The following is a 20,766-nucleotide window of genomic DNA, read 5'->3' as shown; positions in this document are numbered from 1 at the left end:
TGAGAACGCGCATGCGCAAGACGCTTGCGCTGCTATGGCAACGCAGACTGACGCCGCCGTGAAGTGGAGCCGCTAGTTAGCATGTCCCCAAGTTGGTCCACATGTTTGCTGCTTTGTGTGACTCTTTAACTCACTCAGCTCACTTGGAAAAGAGCCGGGGGGTGTTTTTCAGATGTTTGCTCCGCGGGTGAGAACGCACGGTTCGTTTCAAGGTAAGCAACAATAGCAACAGGTGGGACCAAACGGGACCAAATAATCCCGTGCTAAGTAATATAGCAACCTGTCTGAATGAAAGCAGGTATTTTATTTACTTTATTCACTGTTTAAATCAGAGCATGTCCAGTTTCGGTTTACCGCTTAGCAGCAGACACGAGACCGGATCAATATGGTTTTAAAGTGATATAATCAGCTAATCCTCCTAACCAGCTCCAGACAGAGGGCGAGTCTGTGGTTGGTAAAGTTAATTCATAAAAGCCCTAAACTAAAACAGGCTGAATTTAACACAAGAAAAATGGTCAATATCCTCCCAAAGCACTCCCCACTTGTTTTGGTTTTCAATTTCTACAAGCTACTTATTTATTTATAGACAGGTATATGGAAGAGGAAATGGGTTAACGAGGAGTGTGAGAATCAAATAAAATAGGGGAAATGGTATATTATACTTGCTTAAGATGTGTTTAGATATTTATGTCGATATTTATGTAGTATACAGGACTGTCTCAGAAAATTTGAATATTGTGATTAAGTTCTTTATTTTCTGTAATGCAATTTAAAAAAAAAAAAAAAAAAAAAAAAAGTAATAAATTCTGGATTCATTACAAATCAACTGAAATATTTCAAGCCTTTTATGATTTTAATATTGCTGATTATGGCTTACAGTTTAAGATTAAGATTCCCAGAATATTTTAATTTTTTGAGATAGGATATTTGAGTTTTCTTAACCTGTAAGCCATGATCAGCAATATTAAAATAATAAAAGGCAATTAAGTATTAAATAGACACAGGTGTGTGGGCTCAGTGTGTTTGAACCACAGAGAGAATAACGTTTCTTACCGCAAGTTAAACCACACTTTTAATTAAATGTTATGCAAACCACGGGAAAACAACATCCCACAACAATGAAGAGAAAGAGAAAAAACCGGCGAAGCAGACAGCAAAACAAACCTAAGGTGCGTGTAAAGAAAGTTCAATCGGTTCATTCACCACCGTGGCTAATTAGTCACAACAAGTTGGACTGTAGAAACATGGAAAACGCTCATGTGGTCTGAATCCAGCTATATGCAGTATAGTGGTGGATGAAGTGATGCTCTACCCAGGCTGCCCCTTGTTGAATACCCAGATAAAATGACTATTGCAAGGTGATAAGGCCAGGATTCACTTGGCATAAATGGTGGTGAGTCTGGTGAGCATGAGATGCAGTGTTTTTACACAAGGCTTGGTCAGCACAGCTCCCTGACTTCAATTCCACTGACAATTTAGTGACGTGTTTAAGAAGACTTTACGCAGTGTTCTGACTTTACCAAAATCAATTTAAAATCTCGAAGAAAAATTAATCCAACACTGGAAATATACCACCTATTTTGAAACTTGGATTTGCTGTCCAACAGAAACCAAGATATTGCAACGGCTAGTTTCAAGTTATTTTATTGGACCACATTGCTTGTAGCGGCATACGAATACTGGAGAAGAATCAATTTAAGCATGTCAAACTCAACAGTAGATTAATTACCCCTTAAAACTTTTTTAATTTCATGCTTGTGGTTCACTCAGCAAACAATTGTGTAAAGGTGTGAATTAACCTTTTATTTTATGTTTTCTATTTTTATATTACTTTGCAAATTATTTATTCACAAACAGCTTTTAGGTTCAAAATTCTACTTACCTATTTTCTGAAACTGAATTTAAGTGATTACTTAACACCCTTAGCATCACAGATGACCAAAGAAGTAAATACTCTCTATACATAAAATATAATCTGGTCCTAAACAAGCCTGTAAATTAGGTAAATACCACACTTGATGACCATCAGCTCAACTTATACCATTTTTTTGTTGATAAAATTGGTAATGTAAACTTTCAAAGCTCAGAGCCTCATGTATGAATATATTTTAATCATAATTTGATACAGTTCAATTCAAATGTACTTTAATAATCCTTAGGGCAATTAACAAGTGTATTTCCATAATTAATATAAAGACACGGAAAAACTTTTAACATGTTAGAAACAATCTGCAACATTGAAAAAAACAAAACTAAAAAAAACATAACAAAACTCCTAATCAAGGTTATCGGCAGTTACTGTGCTATCACTTATGAGATATGTAGAAGTTACATAAAACAGCCAAGTGGGGACACTGGGCTGAAAAGGACCATGTAGATGTAGCAAACGTGTACTTGTTTGTTTCAGGGTCAGAGTGAATACCAGAAGAGTTGCAGGGCCCCTCGCTCCAGAAGTGTGTCCTCAGTAACGCAACATGATAACTGGCGTTATCTCCGACCAGACAGGTAAAACCCATCATGAATCCAAATGGACTCAAATAAGAGTGCATATCATTTTTGAGCTTTTGAGCTTAATGCTAATAAATGGTTTCAGCTTTTGTAGTAATAAGTTAAGCTTTGTCACCACCATATATAAACTGCTTGAGAAATTCAGCTTTGTGCACATATTGATATTTGTTGAAGGCAGTGATTCCCAACCCTGGTCCTGGGGGCACACCGTCCTGCATGTTTTATGCTACCCTGCTTCAGCACACCTCATTCAAATTAACAGTCGTCAGCAGCTTGTCATCAACGTCTGTACAACTCTGTTGATGACAGAGCTACTTGTATCACTGGGTTCTATGAATACATGTTTTCAATAGATCTCTTTTTAATCTTTTCTGTAACTTCATACATTTTTCACATTTTTTTTGGACAACAAATCTCCTCCATATACATGCATTCTTTTGTACTTTTGCACAAGCCTGAATTTCTCACGTAGTTTTATATCAAAGCATGACAAAGCTTGATCTATTACTTAAAGATGAGATCATTTTTGTCTTTTGTCCCACAAAAAAGTAATCATGTCCTTAATGTCGTAACCTGTAAAGAAAGTCTCCCCCAAGCTTTTTGCTCTACTCATGGCACAATGGATGGATAAATATCAGGTAAAAAAACAACTAATAGTAGGATTGAAATGTGTGTGTGTCAGACATTTGCAGAGAACCACATCTGCAGAGAAAGAAGAAGCCTGTAGTCCTTCGTGCAGGCAGGTCCTACGGCTCTCTGCTCTGCGTTCCAGATGTGCATCAATCTTTGGCTCAGTCCAGAACAGCACCATCTGCTGGTAGGGAATTGGTGTATATTGACGTATCTGAACAGGGATACATTTCCAGTTTATAGATAGACGGATAAGAAACCTTTTTTTTTTGTCCCACAAAGGGGGATTTGCAGTTTGCAACAACATATAGAAAGGGCAGAATAAGAGATAAGAGCACGGAGTAGCTTATAAAAATAATGAAATAAATAAGCATCAGTCTAGTATTATGTACAATGTAGTTACCGGTAGTTATTTTAATGCTTTGATAGAACAGAAAGCTTGAACAAATGCAGGTTCTGCTCTGAATAACTGGATTTTCAGGAAATCTTGCACTCAGCATCAAACTTGCAGAGTCTTAAACTGGTGTCCTTTCCTTGGTTTGAAGTGAGCAGAAAACAGTTTACCGTATTTTCTGGACTATAAGCCGCTACTTTTTTCATAGGTTTTCAACCATGCGGCTTATACAAAGGTGCGGCTATTCTGTGGATTTTTCTTCCACCACTCGGGGCGCTCTAACCGGAATTAGAATCAAAACTAAGACAAAATAAATGCAAAGAAGAATACGCTTCTTCTTCTTTAGCAGATAGAAGTAGGTAGAAGCAGATTTCAAACAGATAAATAGATAAATAAATACTGGTTATTTTCTCTTGGTTCTGTCCCGTTTTAATCAGCAGAGTGGCTGCCGTGTTAAAAGGATCTATTTAGGTACAAACATGTACATCATTTACAGTTCAAAATCGTTCTGTACATGTAGTAAATATCTAATCTAACAACATAAATATCTGCGGCTTGCATATCTTTTTTTTTTTTTTTTTTTTTTAAATAGAGCGGATGCGGCTTATATACAGGTCTTGTATATCTTTTTTTTATTATTTTTTAAAAAATAGAGCGTATGCGGCTTATAGTCCAGAAAATACAGTATTTTCAGCAGGTCAATCACACTCCCTTTTTTTGTTTACTTTGACTGGTGTCTCTTTTATCTATCATTTTAACATTTTATTTTCAGCTCCCAGGAGCCGCTCAGCTCACGAGGAGACATCAGTGGGCCAAAAACCACAAATGCTTCTCAGAGCACCAGCAAACGCTGGATCTCCAGCTAAACCTGAATCTTCAGCAGAACATCGGTATCTGGCAGACCCAGAACGTCCAGGAAGACCTGATACCAGATCATCGGTGGGATCAACCACTGATGGAAGATCTGGTAAATTTATAACACCATGTAGTATATCTGTTTTTCTTTTTTTTAAGGGTGCATAAAAGTAATGGATATGATTAAAAAAAAAAAAAAAAGAGTTCTTGTTGGTAAAGATCATGTTTATGACTCAGGCTGGATGTGACATCTCCTTGTCTTGCTGCAGAATAAGACATCACATCAATTTAATTTTTTTACATCTCAGAATAATAAACATGTATCAGGGTTTCAGAGCTCTAACTGTTCTGTCACATTGTCCTGATTTATAATCTGTGTTCTTAGTGAAGCTCCACCCCTCCCAACCCAACAGCCAACCACAGCCCAGCAAGATGGGTGCAGCACATGATGGCCAGCAGTCACCAGCAAACTCGGTGAGACCCCAACACATGCAGTTTAAGATGTCCTGACAGAACATGAGGATCAGCAGGATTCCATCACCTTGTGTCACAGGTTGACTATGTGCTGAAGAGGAAGGCGGGGCTGAGGCCAGAGGGTCACAGGCCAGGCCGTCAAAGGTCAGAGTACAACAGACAGTTTGGCTGGAAGAAACCTGTAACGGCCTCACCTTTACTGACGGCAGAAAAGGTGAGAGATTCACTTGAAAGCACATTGACCTGATATGTAACTAACATCAGAGCCAGGGTACTATTGACTATAATTTCCAAATGTTACTAAACACTACCAATTAAAGCCCCACACTCCTCCTATCCGAGTGGGCATTAGTACAGGGGAACCATGTGGGTAATAAATGGAGAGGAAAATGAACGCAGTTTGTTGTTGTTCACTGGTTCCATTATTGCCCCATGTGAAGTTCCCATTTGGATTTCTTTATGTGGTTGACGTATGTGGTGAAGATGCCCAGTTTGCATCCACGATCAATCTTTAAACCATGCGCAGTGGCAAGAAATGGGATGCAAGCCCCTTGGTTTTCACTGGTTTTCTTGATCAATTTTGGTCAAGAACATCTGATGTTAGTCACAATAATGAAAAACCAAACTCAGTTTAGGTTGATGGCACATGGTCAACTGTATTTTTTTTTTTGTCTTTACTGAACACACCAATTGAATGTTAACAGTGCTGGAGGAAAATCAAGCAAATCCCTGGAGTTCAAGGCTGCCTAATCATCCTTTGACAGATCTGACTTTAAGCAGATGTTTTCTGGAGCTTTGGATCAGACCAGCATGGTCATAAGAACATTTTTGACCTCTTTACAGAAATGCTGCAACTTAAACACATTTGTAAGATGTCTGGTGTGAACAGCTGTCTCGAGGTAATTCAAATAAGGGGGTATGTGTGGTTAAGGATGAGGCTGCTGCAAAAGCTAATTTTATTTTTCTGAAGCCATTCTGTGTTGAATTTACTTAGAAGCTGAGAGATGCAGTTTGACAGAGCATCCAAGTTTCACCCAGACATACTGTACTAAATCTTGGTAAACTTGAAAATGATTCTTCCTTTTGATGCTATTTTATGGACTAAGCAACTAAATAATATAGCTTTACAATTTAATTTGCTATTTATTTTTGTCGGACAAGAATTTTTAGTTGTTTTTTAAGTACCCGACATCTTTCGGCGATTCCTTTCGCCTTTATCAGAGTCACACCATCTTGTGACAAAATTAACTTCATTAAATAAATAATATAGCTGTCATGGTAGTGGATTATGACTGCCTTGTATTTATCAGGAATGAGAATTTTAGCTGATGTTGAGGTTCGAGATGTTTTGGCTGTCTGTCATCAGTCAGTACAAAGTGAAGAATTAGTGGGATCAGAGGACGTGTAGTTCCCCTGAGAGTCCACTCGATGGGAGTAGAAGGGTGGCATCCTCAATGACTTTCCTGCTGTTTTAAATGTTGTTGTCAGGGATTTCAGTGATTTGTCTCACATGATTCCACTCCATCCTGCAGGTATTGTACACCAGCAGCAGGCCCATCCCTCCCTTTAAGACCAACCCCTTTCCTGTGGAAACAGAGTATCGACAGAGCTTTCAGGATCTGATCCTTCCCACCAGACCCCGTCTCCAGAAACATCTTGAAAATCAGCAGTTGCCACTGTTCCACACACAAATGGTAACTACAGAACACACATGCTTGTATCAGTATCTTTGTGCTTATTTCACTACTTTTAATTTTCAAAAAAGTAGAACTATCCGCACTCACTGCTCAGCAGTTTTGTCAGTGTTCTCACGCAGTAAAAAATATATCTTGTATTCCACCTCAGGTGATATAAAGTCCACTCAGTCTTTTGACATATTGCCGTAGAAACTTGTATATGAACGCCACGTCTAATTGGATGAACTTTTCACGATCTGCCGTCTTTTAAAAACACTTGTCAACAAATGAAGCTCTCACATGCAGGCTCTAATAGTCAACTAGCAGTCAGAGATGTAACTGGCCTATTGTATCAGTCCATGTTGTGCCGTAGCTCCAATTCACTCTCCTATCAGTATTTACACCGTTGACTCTTCTACTGCAGTTATTCTCTGGCCTAAAAATTCTGTCCCTCTCTTAATGGCCATAAATATAGACCTTTTTTATGCCGTCCATGGCCACTGTAATTTGAAAAGGGAGAAATCACTTTTAACCAGACGGCAGTCTTAGCTTTAACCGTCATTCAAGGAGGAACAAAGAATCACAAAAAAACTGAGATTTACTTGTACCTGTACTAAATCTTGTTTTAGGAGACATTATTTTTTGATTCAGTTGAAGCATGAGTGACCATAGGTTAATGACCTTGTGCTGACCTTGGAGCAGAAGCATTAAATGAGACTTTGAGTCCTGGGCTGCAAACACAGTTCATTATTTCTGAACGTTTGTCTGCACCAGCCAAGCTTAGCTTTAAATTTGGTGCAAGAACTTCAAACCATCTGGGATTTTCAAGATTTTTCGGTTGAAGATGAGTTTGAGTGACGGGCAGTTAATAATTTCTTTTTTCATTGAGACACACAACTTTGCAGGGATTAAGATGATGGTGACAAAGTTGGCGTCAAAACTTCTCATTTGTTTCCCTATTTGCCCAACTTTCCAGCCTGTTTGCATTACTCAATGTCTTCCTCCATCTCTTAAGATCCTGAATTCATCATAACATAAGATATTAATGTCTGGAACATACCATGCCTGTGTCTAAACTGCACAACCAACAAATGCTTTAAAATCATATTTTTGGTGAGACCAGGGGCCTCATGTACAAAACGTGCGGCGCACAAAAAAACGTGCGTACGCAACTTTCTACGCTCACGGTCGGATGTACGAAACGTGACTTGAACGCAGAAAGTTGCGGTCTTTCACGCACAAATCATGTCTGGTGTACGCACTTTTCTGAGGTTTTGTCTGTTAGCGACACTCACTGGTGATGCAGTGAAGTGCAGAATATGAGGAAACGTAACGTCAACAATAAGTTCACGACCACGTGAAGGACACGACAGTCCCCACATCACCAGATAAATTACACAAGAGTGGAGCTGCAACAATCTCACAATCAACCACATGATCTGAACAAACAACTAAAGGCAGGAGCTCAACGATGGAACCCGCAAATGCTGATGGAGCTTTGGCTCCGTTAGAAGAACCTGCTGATGCATCAGATCACACCGACCTGCTGGTCCAGGACTAAGACTGGACCATCAGCTGGTTTAGGTACCAAGAGGATCCTTCTGGATCTCTGCCCTGCCCGGGGTGTTGTGCTCCCGCATGTGCGCTCAAATCTGCGCTGATTGTGATGTTCAAAGAAACGTGCGTGGATTTGGGCGTACGTAAGAATTCCCCGCACGGATTCACGTTGAAATCAACGCACTCTTTGTAGATGAGGCCCCAGGTTCCTGCCATCCTGCCAGAGCAAAATGTTAGTGTGTTAACACAGGATCTGAAATGAAACTAATGTATTTCTATGCACACAACACACAACCGCCATCTGGCTGGTTCAAAGCAGCTGCTGACTCTTGCTGTACCGTCAGTTATAGAATAATGTCAGTTATTCTGATGAAAGATTGCGGTACACCTCAGCCATCGTCTCCTGTCGTAGATGTGTGCTAGCACACAGAGGGGAACCACACAACTGGGAGGTTCCTTTGTTTGATTGGACGGCTCTGCATTAAAACAAAAACTGTGGATATTGTATGTTGTTGTACAGAAGAGTATTGGGGGCCACTGAAGAAGAAAAAAAAAATTCTGACTTTTCTCTCAGAATTTTTTTAGTGGCCCCAATAGTCTTCTATATTATTGTGCTATTAAAAGAGAACAATTATTTTGTCGTGTTTCCTGAAAAACATAAAAATGTCGTTTTCCACAAATCACTTTGAGTACTGGAAGCTGAGCAGTAAGTGGGTGTTTTCTTTCTTCCCCGATACCTGGAGGAAATGTTCCTAGGTACAGTCCTGACTAAGCTCTTTGCACCTGCAGACCAACAGGAGAAAAGAGGACTCACAAAAGAAGCCCCGCTCCAAACAAGACAGCCCTCAAAGAGAAAACATGGAGCCTCAGTCACCCCTGAGGGTGACGCCTCCTCCTTCTCCTCAGGTGCAGAGGGGACGCAGGTGTGTGTCTGTCCATTTGTGTGTTTGTGGTGTATGACCTCATGAATCTCTTCATCCAGTCATGTGTATGTTTGACAGGGTATTGACAGAGTATGAGTCCAGCTTTCGTTCTCCTCTCTACAGGAACTCAAAGGGACGTGGAGACACGGGCGCTGTCACCCTGCAGGTTAGGATTCACTTGAAACACTAAGTTACAGTTAGGAGTTGAAGTGACCCAGACTGATTATTTTAATTTTAATTTTCCTTTTTCCTCCTCGCACATATTCAGATATTTTCAAATCAGGGGGATCATTCATATGAGGAAATTAAATATGTCAGATAAGTGCATTTGTGTCTGAAGTAATAAGTACAATTTTTGAGATGAGCACAACTCATACGTACTTAAAAAGGATGTCAATCCCCACTGCCCAATGATAAGCACAGGTGGTTCAGCTCTCCTTTTTTGTCCTTGCTTTTAAAGTGAGCTTAATCCATTGACTTCCAAAAATACGGAAACCAGTGGTTTGCATCGTATCCCATCTTTCACAAAAACCGGGAGCAATTTGAACCTTTTGTCATAACCATTTATGTTTAGTGAACAAACTGATATCTCAGCAGTGTACTGGACTGTCTCAGAAAATTAGAATATTGTGATAAAGTCCTTTTATTTTCTGTAATGCAATTAAAAAAGCAAAAATGTCATACATTCTGGATTCATTACAAATCAACTGAAATATTGCAAGCCTTTTATTATTTTAATATTGCTGATTATGGCTTACAGTTTAAGATTAAGATTCCCAGAATATGCAAATTTTTTTAGATGGGATATTAGAGTTTTCTTAAGCTGTAAGCCATGATCAGCAATATTAAAATAATAAAAGTCTTGCAATATTTCAGTTGATTTGTAATGAATCCAGAATGTATGACATTTTTGAATTACAGAAAATAAAGGACTTTATCACAATATTCTAATTTTCTTAGACAGTCCTGTATATGCTCACATACTGGGGAAGACAGACGAAGTGTGTCAATATGCTAAAGGTATAGATTATTTAACATGCATTCATTGAAAAATAATTTTCCTTGCATATTGTTTTTCCCAGGTGTTAATTTGTGTAAATGCACATAAAGACATGAGAAGTTTTTAAAAGATGATGTAAGACAGACCTGCGTCCGTAGTTGTTCTCGTGTGTGTGTGTGTGTGTGTGTGTGTGTGTGTGTGTGTGTGTGTGTGTGTGTGTGTGTGTGTGTGTGTGTGTGTGTGTGTGTGTGTGTGTGTGTGTGTGTGTGTGTGTGTGTGTGGTTGATCAAAAACCATAAAGCAGTGTCAGCAGTGAAACCACAGAGATTCATTTCAGGGAAACGGCTGTCAGTTAGTCACACTGACAGGTACGTTCCCATCAGTTGTGGAAAGTATTGTTGAGGAGGGGGCCGCTGGTTTTACAAGATCAAACACTTCATCGGTTTAGCTGAAAACATCAAGCAACTGGGAAAATAACCTGCAGACAATGGCTTTTTTTCTGTGTAGTTTTACTAGTTTGAGCATATCTTTAAAGCGATTTGTCTTTAAACTTTTTTTAAAGTGACATGAGCAGCAGTTTGCGTTGACCCTTGTCCCATATATGATATAAATCAGTTTTCCTACTGAAGCATGGAGGATCTGGACAGGCCTGCTCCCGCCTGAAGAAACTGAGATGAACCGGAACACCGGGGGGCTCAGGAACCTGTGGGCTCATTATTCTTAAAACCTGAGTGTGGACGTGATGAAGTTCCATTAACTGAATGGAAATGCTGCATATGCAGTGAGTCACTTGTGACGTTGCAGTTCAAGGGAACGCGCAACGACGATCCGAAAACTACAACATGAAAAAATTCCTGATGACGGTTGTGTCAAAAACTGCGCTGCTAAGTGATGCCACCTGAACGTTAAGGTCATGTAAGGGCAAGATTCTTCACTGTACTGAAGCAGTTAAATGACTAAATGTGAACGTACAAGAGACCCATCGCCTCTCTCTGTTAACGTGATTGCAGCATTTCTGGGTGGCAGAATAAAATGCTAAATGTTGAAGAGCAGGATGTTCATTGACATGTGTCAGTCCTGCTTTAGGTGAGTAATGTGTAAAGTGTTGTTTAGGACGAACTCTCCTTATTAATACAAAAAACAAACAGAAAACAGGACAGAAACTCTTGTTTCCTTCTTCTGCATTGCTTTAATAGTTCCAAGTGTTTAACTTTATGCTGCCAACTCTTCATGCTTTTACAACAGGATGGACAAATGCAAAACATGCCTGAAAATGCATCTTCTGTGGATTTAGTTAAAATTTGAATATTTGAAAGGTAACTTGATAGGTGTGCAAACATAGTTTTCAGTTTTATATCACTGTAATACATACTGTAATATACAGTTATTCTTCAAAGTCATGGCAGATTTTAGCCAAAACTCACTATAATAAACAATAGCCTCACATAATATTCAAGGTGGTCACATTTCCAGTGTTTCCATAAAGGGTTGAAACTCATTTCAATTTTCCTGACTTTGAAACTAAAACTACAGCCTTACACTTGTAGAAACCTAAAAACCCAGTGCTAATAAACGATATGCAATCTGAGTGGGTATTTTTCAGTTAAAGTGGGGGAAATTACACGTAAGAGGTCAAAGTACTGAATCTTTATTTAATTCATGTAAATGACAGATCAGTGATTTGTGTGTACCTGTCCATCACTGCGGTAAATCTGAATAGTTTAAATGTGGACGGAAGGTGTCAGCTGATGTCAGAAGCTGCTTGTGGAGAGGAAATGATGACAGCCTCTCAGATGCAGAGCTTATGTCACTCAGCAGGAAGGATGTGCAGTGTCAGGCTTACGATTCATATGGTTTTTTGAGGTTTAAGGCAGGGACAGCCTGAGGTAACTATGGAAACGGTGTCAGGGTTAATCAGGGTCTTTGGAGGTCAGGGACAGGTTGCTATCAGGGTTACCAGAATCTACAACATGAGGCGTCACTGTGGCTGCAGCTCCAACTGCGTAATCAAAACTTTGCGCAATGATTTTTACTTCTCATGCTGATGTAATAGATTGGATGGGGGAGACTTCTTGAAACTGCACTTCTAATATAGCATCTTATTCAAAAGTCAGGCTAGTTTCTACACATACATCAGTGGTCCATCTTCCATTGCAGAAAGGTCAGAAAACTGCAGCTAAGCCGATCTTATTGTCCTGTCACGTTGCTATCAGAACAAGTCGTGTGTGTATGAACAGCAGAACTCACCTAAAATTGACTCTTTCCTCCATATTTCAAAGCTAAACTTTGTATGCAGGTTACTGTTCAGTTTTTATTCGTTAGTCACTGCATGAATCAGTCTTTTTTCATGTTGTGACATTGTCTGTTTTAAAAGAAAAAAGTTTAATTTGACATATTAGTCCTGTATTGAAATATCTTTTTGCATTATTGCTTGGAGGAGATAATTTCTGAGAAAACTAATCTAGTCTATAAAATGACTGAGCAGCAATCTGCATTTGGGTTTTTTCACTTGAGAAAACTGTTACCATTTAAAACTGCCAGGTCTTTTCATTCTCACCTGAAACTGCGGACTGGTTTAACAGTGCAGGACTCTCTGTTGGTCCAGGTGAAGGAGTTGAGGGAGATGGCCCAGTTGTACCGCCACCGGGGCTGGGGGACCAACTTCTCCAGGGATCACCTGGGCCAACTGCTTTCTGACCGCAACACCCTGTGGGAGCTGACTGACACCACGGAGTCTCGTACAGACGCTCCCACCCTCCGCCTCACAGCTGACCTGTCTCCTGACTCGGACTGTCGTAGCATTTCCAGCGTTGAGGCCCTGGACCTGGCCAGGTGAGAGTCAACCAGCATAGAAACAGCCATGTGATCTGAAGACTCCTATGAGCTGACTTTTGAGTGTCTGTCTCGCTTTACTCCAGCAACTCCAGTAAGATGTCCTCCGTTGCTGGCTCCGGAGAAACTTACAGATACAAGAAGAAAGCACAAACATCTCCAGGTCCTCTGACTGAACGGCTCACAGCCTGGGAAGAAGAAGCAGAACAAGATACAGATGAGTGCGTTTCAACATCTCTTTCATGCCATCAGATACAAAATAGTAATGTGTTGTAAGAGAAGATGTAATGAGATGGAAACAGGTGATCCACTGTGGCATTCCTTAAGGGAAATGTCTTCATTACTAGTCCCATCTACATTAATGGATAAATATATATAGTTGAATATCATCTTCATAGCAGTGAACATTTTGTTTAGTGAAAGTCTTAACCCTATGACAGCAGCTTAACTCTCTAGGCGTGTTTCCATTACCCCTAGATCTGCGCAAAACCAAATATTGAAAAAGAGAAATCCTGTAAAAGGAAGCGGCACTAGTTCGAATAAACCTTTTTACGCTTCCAGAAGGTGGATTTGACGTAGCTGGTCAATCCAAAATGATAAAGATTTCGTTTCCAGCTGTTTTCGGACTCATTTATACAATGTAGTTGGGCTATGACGCTACTTGATCATTATAAATTACATAAGGGCCTTGTAATGATCATTCGCTGCCTTCATTTTCTGACTATTTTCTCAACAGCGGGAATCACAATAATTTGTCAAATATCAAAGAAGTTTTAGTCCATTTTCTTCAACATTTTTTATTGTTTGTTGAAGAGAAGTCTTGCAGGTTAAGTTACGAGAATTACTTATTTGGAAAACAGCGATCAATGGAAACACTGACCCCCTGCAATGCTATCTTTATTGAACTTTGGGAGATTCGATTTTCTTTTCAGGAAAAGTGTAATGGAAACTTGAGTTCTGTCAAATTCACCCCATGAAAGGCCCGCTGTTAACACAGAAGCTCCTCCACCTGAAGTGCAGCTACGGTTCAGTAACACAACTATGAATCTGTAACTACATCGTTAATTGTCACAGTAAATTTCTTATATCTTGTGTCCCGTTGATTCGCTATGTACAAAGAAAAAAAACTTGACCGACCTCATTGGGATGGGATCTAAGAGACATGCTGATAGCTTAGAAAGCTCAACAGGTCAGAGGTGATCCAGAAAATACATCTCCAAATTCACACTGGTTGACCACTTAAGACCAGTTGTATCTCCTTTTTATCTCCGTTTTATAAATGTGTAGACACCAGCTTATAAACCTCACCCCCTGACCTAAATGTGTCCTTATCAGGGTTTCAAACATCAACACATCTCTCATCCTGCACCTCAGCTCATTTAACAAAACAAAAAACATTTAGCCTGCAGAAATAACAACTAATCACCTCACATCAGACTGCATGTAGCTGCAAATGTGATCTGCTCCTTAAAGGTCCACCAGCAACACATTATATGTAATACATTTACAAACAAACTGATGTTGTTTTTCAGAGATTTGAGTCTGTCTTTGCCCAAAAACCATCACATTTCCGATGTAGACTGAAAGTGTGTCAAAGGTCTGAAATTTAGATCAAAGCAGCCTCACTTGTGAGGAATTGAATGTGTGTTTTCTGATTTTCTGTGTGTATAGCGAGGAGGGAAGGTTACCAACACCCAGACTGAAAACAAAGCCGGTTCAGAGGACTCACCATGACCCTACCACACCTGCCACTGGTTCGTGTGCCGCTACGTTTCCATCAGTTCACAGAACATCACTGACGTTCCAAAGTCTCACACAGGAAATAAAACCATTTTTACTTCAGCCTTCAAGTTTTGGAATCACAAGTTTTGTCTCTGTGAATAATTCAGTGCCAAAAATGACTGAAGAATATAAAGTCAAAGATTATTTAACAACAAAAAAAAGTTTGTTTTAAGAGTATTATTTGTTTTTCAAAACCTAAGAGTGGAAAAAAAAAGGAAAGAATTAGGAACTGATCTGGGGTCTAAGAGACTTTACTATTCCTCTGATTTCATGTTGTCAGACCAATGCTGCTCAGTTGTTTGGAAAAGCCACGTAATGCAAACTTCAAAGCTTTAAAATCACTACTAAAGTTTTGCTAAGCTTTCTCCCAACAATCCGGCATCCTGGGTTCCTCTCTGCATCTGCCCAGCACTCTGTAAAATTATATAAACTTAAAATGTAAAACACCAAAATGTTTCCAAGAAGCTGTTTCCTTGGTTTTAACTGTAATGGGTAAACTTCAGTTAACAGGAAGATTGGAGGTCAAGTTGAGGTCTAAAAGACCTAGAAAACACTTCAGAGAGATTTACTGGAAGGAACGATTTCAAAATGGAGATGAGTGTTGGTGCACTATTATAATAGGACAATGACATTTATACAGGAGTCATCAACGTCACATTTGTGTCATAGGTTTGCAAATAAAGGTCCAAACAAGCCTGATGCATTCTGGAAACTAGTCCAGTGGAGTGACGTTTTTGAAGAAGAGCTCTTAGGTGGCACTCAGCAAATGTACTTTTGGAGGAAAAAAGGTGGCGAATTTCATGAAGAAGGCACTTTTTCTGCTGCTGTCACATGGGTGGCCTGATCAAGCTTAAAGTCTGTGTTGTAACACATTTCACTGGAAGCAAAAGGAGAAAATTACAAAGTTTAAAAAAACCTACCACCAAACCCATAAATAAATCACGGTTTTTACAACAATATATACACTGAGAAATGACATATCTGAAGGGCAGAAAACACCCAAGTCCAAAGTTATGCTGGTTTTCTTGACAGTCCTCAACCTAAACAGGCGTGAGAACAGCAGCGTCTGCAGAACACAACTGAAAAACTCTCAGCTGCTACAACAGTGTTTACAAGTTGTGATTAAGTCCTTGCATGTAGGGCAGAAATACTTTTATGAAGAGCATTTTTATTGTATGAAATAAAAAATATAAAATGAAATGCAATATTACTTTAAATATTGATGTCAGTTGGAAATGAACTCAGCTTTCACTCAATGCGAACTTTCCATTAAATGTTACTAAAATCTGAACATGCCTCTTTAAAATGACCATTTCAACAGGTTATGTACCCAAACATGCACAACACAAGAATATTAACCCTGATGTTGTTGTTCTTTAGGAGGTGCTATACTTGTAGGAAAAATGAAGAGCGCTGACGGTTCTTCTCCAAACAAACAGCAGGTAACAATCTGCCAATTAAGAATATATGTTTTATTTTACATTGTAAGACTGATGTGACTTTTTCCAGAGATTTGGGTCAGCGGTTCCCTCAGCGAATGAAGCAGAGAGCAACGTGCCGCCCAAACGTAAAGAGGCGTGGACTGGGAATCTAGCCATCTCCTCAAGCCCCTCTCCCGAACACAAACCAGCCTTGAGTCCTCCGTCCAACAGGAAGAAAAAAGCACCGGCATCACCTGCAGCCCCACCTCCTCTAGTCCCACCGCCACAGCACGTCATCCAGGGCACTCTGAGACACCCAGACTTCCAGCATAATGGTGAGCACAGAGGTGGGGATTTGAGTTTAGTATCTTGCAGTTCAGGAGTGAGGGAAGAAATGGAAAAGGAGACCGACAGGTGGATAAGTGCAGCGTTTGCTGTGATGAGGACATTGAGCCAAAAGGCAGGCTATATGTACCAGTTGATCTTTGTTCCTACTTTCATCTACAGCACTGAATTGTGGGTAGGATAGAAAGAACAAGATTGTGAACCGAGAGGGACGTGGAGTCGATGCTTCTCAAAATCAATCTGGTTTGGCTGCTTTCTGGACGCCTCACTGGGGAATATGGTTGAACATGCCGTTTCCAGCAAGTTCAACCATATTCCAGGACACACTGGAGAATCTTATTTCTCCACTTGTGTGTCTTCCTGCAAGAGCTGGAGGAGAGAGAGATCTAGGCCTCTCCACTTAAGCTGCACCCATGACTTGAACATGGGAAGGCTGAAGTTGATGGATGGGTGAATAATAGCTGATGTACATGTGTTTTACAATCTTTTTTTTTTTTTTTTTTAGATCTTTCTTCTATAAGAATGGAAGTTATAAATTGTAAAACTGTGATTTATTTTTGGTCCCAAGCATTTTAGGAAGGGATTAGATGGTGTTGCTATGGCCTCCAGTGCTACTGTGCGAAACCTTGGTGTTGTTTTTGTGTGGATTTGACATTTAAACAGCATATTAAATGTTAAGTGTTTTTCCATCTCCATAATATCCCACAGATTAGGAAATCCTCTCCCCCCCAAAAAAACGAATTCACGCGTTTGTATCTTCTAGGCTAGATTACTGTAATCTATCATTAGCAGGATGTCCAAGCTGATCCAAAATGCGAGTGCTGACAGGAATCAGCAAGAGACCACGTCTCTCTAGTGTTAGTTTCACTCCATTGGCTCCCCTACTTGCATAAAGCCCGAAATGGCCTAGCTCCGCGATATTTGCAAGACCTAATAATACCTTATGTTCCTAACAGAGCTCTCAGTTCTCAGAGTGCAGGTTTCCTCGTAGTTCCTAGAGTAGCCAAATGTAGATTTGGAGGGCGGGCGTTCTGCTATGAGGAACCATTACTATGGAACCAACTTCCAATCTGGGTTAAGGAGGCACCTCCACCTTTAAAGCCACATTTAAAACACTTCTGTTTACTAAAAACTCTAGTTAGTGTAAACATTACTGTGTTGGGGCCAGTAATAGCTGCAGCTATGGAACAAGACTATAATAGTTTGTTTCAAACCTAGCTTTGTTGTAGAAATGCTGCTGTAGGCCTCTGCTGCAGGGGGCACCGACATGATCCACTAAACAGTGCCCTTTACCCCTCCTTCTTTCCTTTTTTTCAGATGTACCCTAAGGGCCCGATTTACTAAGATCCTAAATAAAGAGTACTAAATTGCGTGTGCACTGAAAAAGTTTGCGCGTGCTGTTGTTGTGTGTTTTGTGGGTTGGGTGCGCAATTGATAACAGGTGCAAACAGCAGTATTTAAATGAGGTGTTGCGCGTCTTACGGTTTGCGGCGCAAACTTTGCGCCATGGTCTGGATGGAAAGCAGGATATAGTCGCAAGCGCAAAATGAAATTTGACGAGTTGGAGTTAGAGATATTAGTGGAAGAGGCAAATTGTTGTGCCGTATTCAGCACCCCTGCCGTGAAAAGCACCCCCTCGTATTCAATGATAAGTAGACCAAGAAAAAAAAACAACACACTGACACTTCAATATATTTATATACACACTCACACAAACACATACTTAGGAGTTTATATTATATATATTTAAAAATATTATGGAAGACAACACAGTAAGCAGGCTATTAATTAATGACATCAATAACCATTTACCCGATTTTTTTTTTTTTTTTTTTTACCCGAATCCATGAGTGCATTTAAACATGAATCATTAACACAAAACTGGACGCTAAACAGAACATGGACAACAGAACATGAACAGAACACGGAATGAGAATATCATTTTTGTCAGACAAGGGGGTGCTTTTCACGGCAGGGGTGCTGAATACGGCACAACACCGGGGTATGACAACTGCAGAACAAGTATAGGCGCACAATAAGAAACACTTTTTTCTCCATGAAAACACGTGATTTATTTATTATCACAAATAAAAAAATGAATGTGCCTCCTGTGGCAACCTTTTGCTGAATAATACTTGATTTAACATTCAAATAAAATATTTCTCCTTTTGCATGAGGAGATTTGCACCTTCCTTTCGAACGTATTAAATACAGACACAATCACAATCCCCGCAATTACTTTCAGGCTTGGTAAATCTCATTGCGCGTGGTAAATGGACCAATTTGCATCTTCCCCTCCCAGTATTTAGGATTTCTGCGGGGGTACGCCCCATATTGATTATTCATCAGGGCAAAAGTACTAAATGAATTGCGTGTGCTATTTTGCACATTTGAGAGGCGCAGTCCTCTTTGCACGCTGTTAGTAGATCAGCTTGCACTTTGGTTTGCGGGTGCTGTCAAGTTTGCACACGTTTTTACACACGCAAACCTTTAGTAAATCAGGCCCTAAGTTATTAATTAAAAGTGTCTTATAACAATCATTGTTCCCCATTGTTCTTGTAGTTTCTTGTGCTGGTCTGCCCCCCCCTTTTCTCTTCTGAACATGTCTTTACAGAGCTTCAGGAGCTGCGTGCTGACCTGCAGTCCCCCCTCTGATCATCCCACTGCTGCTTCCACCTGTCTGTATGGATGTCTTGTAGATGCCTGCTGACATCTTGACCTTCAAACCACTTCCGTGTCTGCTTTCTATATCTGCTTATCTAGTCATCCTTGTAGTGCACCATAGCCATTGTCTGTGTCTCTCCTATCTGTTTTTCATTCTCTGTCTGATCTCTCTTTACCCTTCGGCAGGAGGTTCCCCCCTTTATTAGCCAGGTCCTGCTCAAGATTTCTTCCCTTATTCATGTAATAATTGGGGGTCATATACTGTACAATAGAAAATACAATAGAATTTTGAATAAGTTCCCTTCTCCTCACTTCCTCGTCAGTTTTCTCAGCATATCAGGTTTCAAGTAAATCCTGGAAAGTGGTGAATTTGAGCAAACGTGTATAAGCCTGAGGTTTTACCACACAAGGGACAGAAGACGGCAGAACGATTGTTCCTCAGTGAATATTTCTGTTTTATCAGGTAACCTGGGTTTGAGATTCAGGGAGCTCCCGTGTCCAGGAGGCGGCTGCGGCTCTGACGAAGGTAAACTCCCTCATGACAAACGTCTAAATACAGCTGTTCACATTAAATTTGTTGACGTTTATCATGTGTTGCCCAGACGACCGGCTCTCTGCGATTTCCTGGCACTCTGCAGCCTCCTGCTCTGCTGCATCTGCCGTCCTGGAACGCGCTCGGAGGAGACGTGAGAACTACTGGGGGAAGACATGACCTCATGACCCCAGGGCTGTCACCGTGGAAACAAGTGTGCACTCAATGTAGAGCTTAGTAGTTCATTTGTAGACAGAGTTATGTATTTTGTAGATAAATAGTGGGATACATGTCTTTTTATATGGAAGAATTTTACATCAAACTATATATTTTGCAGTTTGTGTGAAACTGAATACTACAATCAAAATGATAAAAGAAATTAATACCAACTCCTCTGACTTCATGTAATTATTATGCAAATGTGAATTTGAAAGTTGCCAACACTGATGCCGTCTCTGCTGTCACGGGGGCGGGGCTGCTGCAGATCACCTTTAAGATGATTGACTGACACTTGCCAGACAATCCTTTCTGGTAGTTTTCTCCAATCCATCTGTCATTCTGCCTTTTAAAGCATCTTTTTAACCGTGACTAGTTTTCTGTAAGACGTTTCTTTTAATGTGATCCTCATTCACTCCTTCACTGCTATTTTAAACTATGTAGCCATACTTTGTTTTTGCCAGCCCACCCAGATGAGATCATATCAGGAGACCACTTGGTGTTCGTTGTCCCCCCCAAGGACAACTTGACACTTACCAGTCCTGGGTATTGAGATATCGATCTTTCTTGAGTTTAAATACGAGTTGCCACTGAGTGGTAACCATATAACTTATCTACCACTAACTGGTCAGATCTGTATCTGACCTGAGCACAGATGAAAAATTCACCATGCGAGGTAAAGCAAAGTGGAGAAGAGCTTTGTGGGCAGTGATGAGCTGGTATGGCAGCACTCTCCATATGCCATAAAGAAAATTTTAATAAAATCTGTTTTATTATCAAACGGTCCACCCCAACATCAACTGAACATCTCTGCTCCGGTCACTTATTTTTTCCTCACTGATTCATCTGTAGCGGTTGTTGCCATGTTTTGCTTACGCCAATAACAATTAAAGAAATACATACTTCAATTTCAGTAATCAATAATTCATCTTAAATGTGCATTTTTACATCAAAAGA

At 40.1% G+C, this 20,766-nt stretch overlaps 1 protein-coding gene across 3 annotated transcripts; it reads left to right on the top strand.

Annotated features, from left to right (window-relative positions):
* The first annotated feature begins 6 nt into the window (after positions 1 to 6).
* Positions 7 to 19,976, top strand: mdm1 (Mdm1 nuclear protein). 3 transcript variants are annotated; one of them, XM_061714826.1, is made up of 16 exons: positions 12 to 212; positions 2,408 to 2,505; positions 3,191 to 3,325; positions 4,305 to 4,499; positions 4,773 to 4,861; positions 4,941 to 5,075; positions 6,394 to 6,555; positions 8,884 to 9,017; positions 9,096 to 9,183; positions 12,623 to 12,849; positions 12,936 to 13,070; positions 14,521 to 14,603; positions 16,012 to 16,073; positions 16,141 to 16,387; positions 19,525 to 19,587; positions 19,664 to 19,976. In XM_061714826.1, exons 2-16 carry the CDS (start codon positions 2,475 to 2,477, stop codon positions 19,771 to 19,773), a joined length of 1,896 nt encoding a protein of 631 aa, XP_061570810.1. In that variant the 5' UTR covers positions 12 to 212; positions 2,408 to 2,474; the 3' UTR covers positions 19,774 to 19,976. The 3 variants fall into 3 exon arrangements, with proteins under 3 accessions (XP_061570809.1, XP_061570811.1, XP_061570810.1); XM_061714825.1 differs by lacking the exons at positions 19,525 to 19,587; positions 19,664 to 19,976 and having other exon boundaries at positions 7 to 212; positions 16,141 to 16,856; XM_061714827.1 differs by lacking the exons at positions 19,525 to 19,587; positions 19,664 to 19,976 and having other exon boundaries at positions 8 to 212; positions 9,141 to 9,183; positions 16,141 to 16,856.
* Positions 19,977 to 20,766: the final 790 nt, after the last annotated feature.

This window comes from Cololabis saira, chromosome 23 (assembly GCF_033807715.1).
Source record: "Cololabis saira isolate AMF1-May2022 chromosome 23, fColSai1.1, whole genome shotgun sequence".
In the NCBI taxonomy this organism is placed as follows: domain Eukaryota; kingdom Metazoa; phylum Chordata; class Actinopteri; order Beloniformes; family Belonidae; genus Cololabis; species Cololabis saira.
The sequence above is the reverse complement of the archived record's forward strand: the minus strand, read 5'-3'. Positions and strand labels throughout refer to the sequence as shown.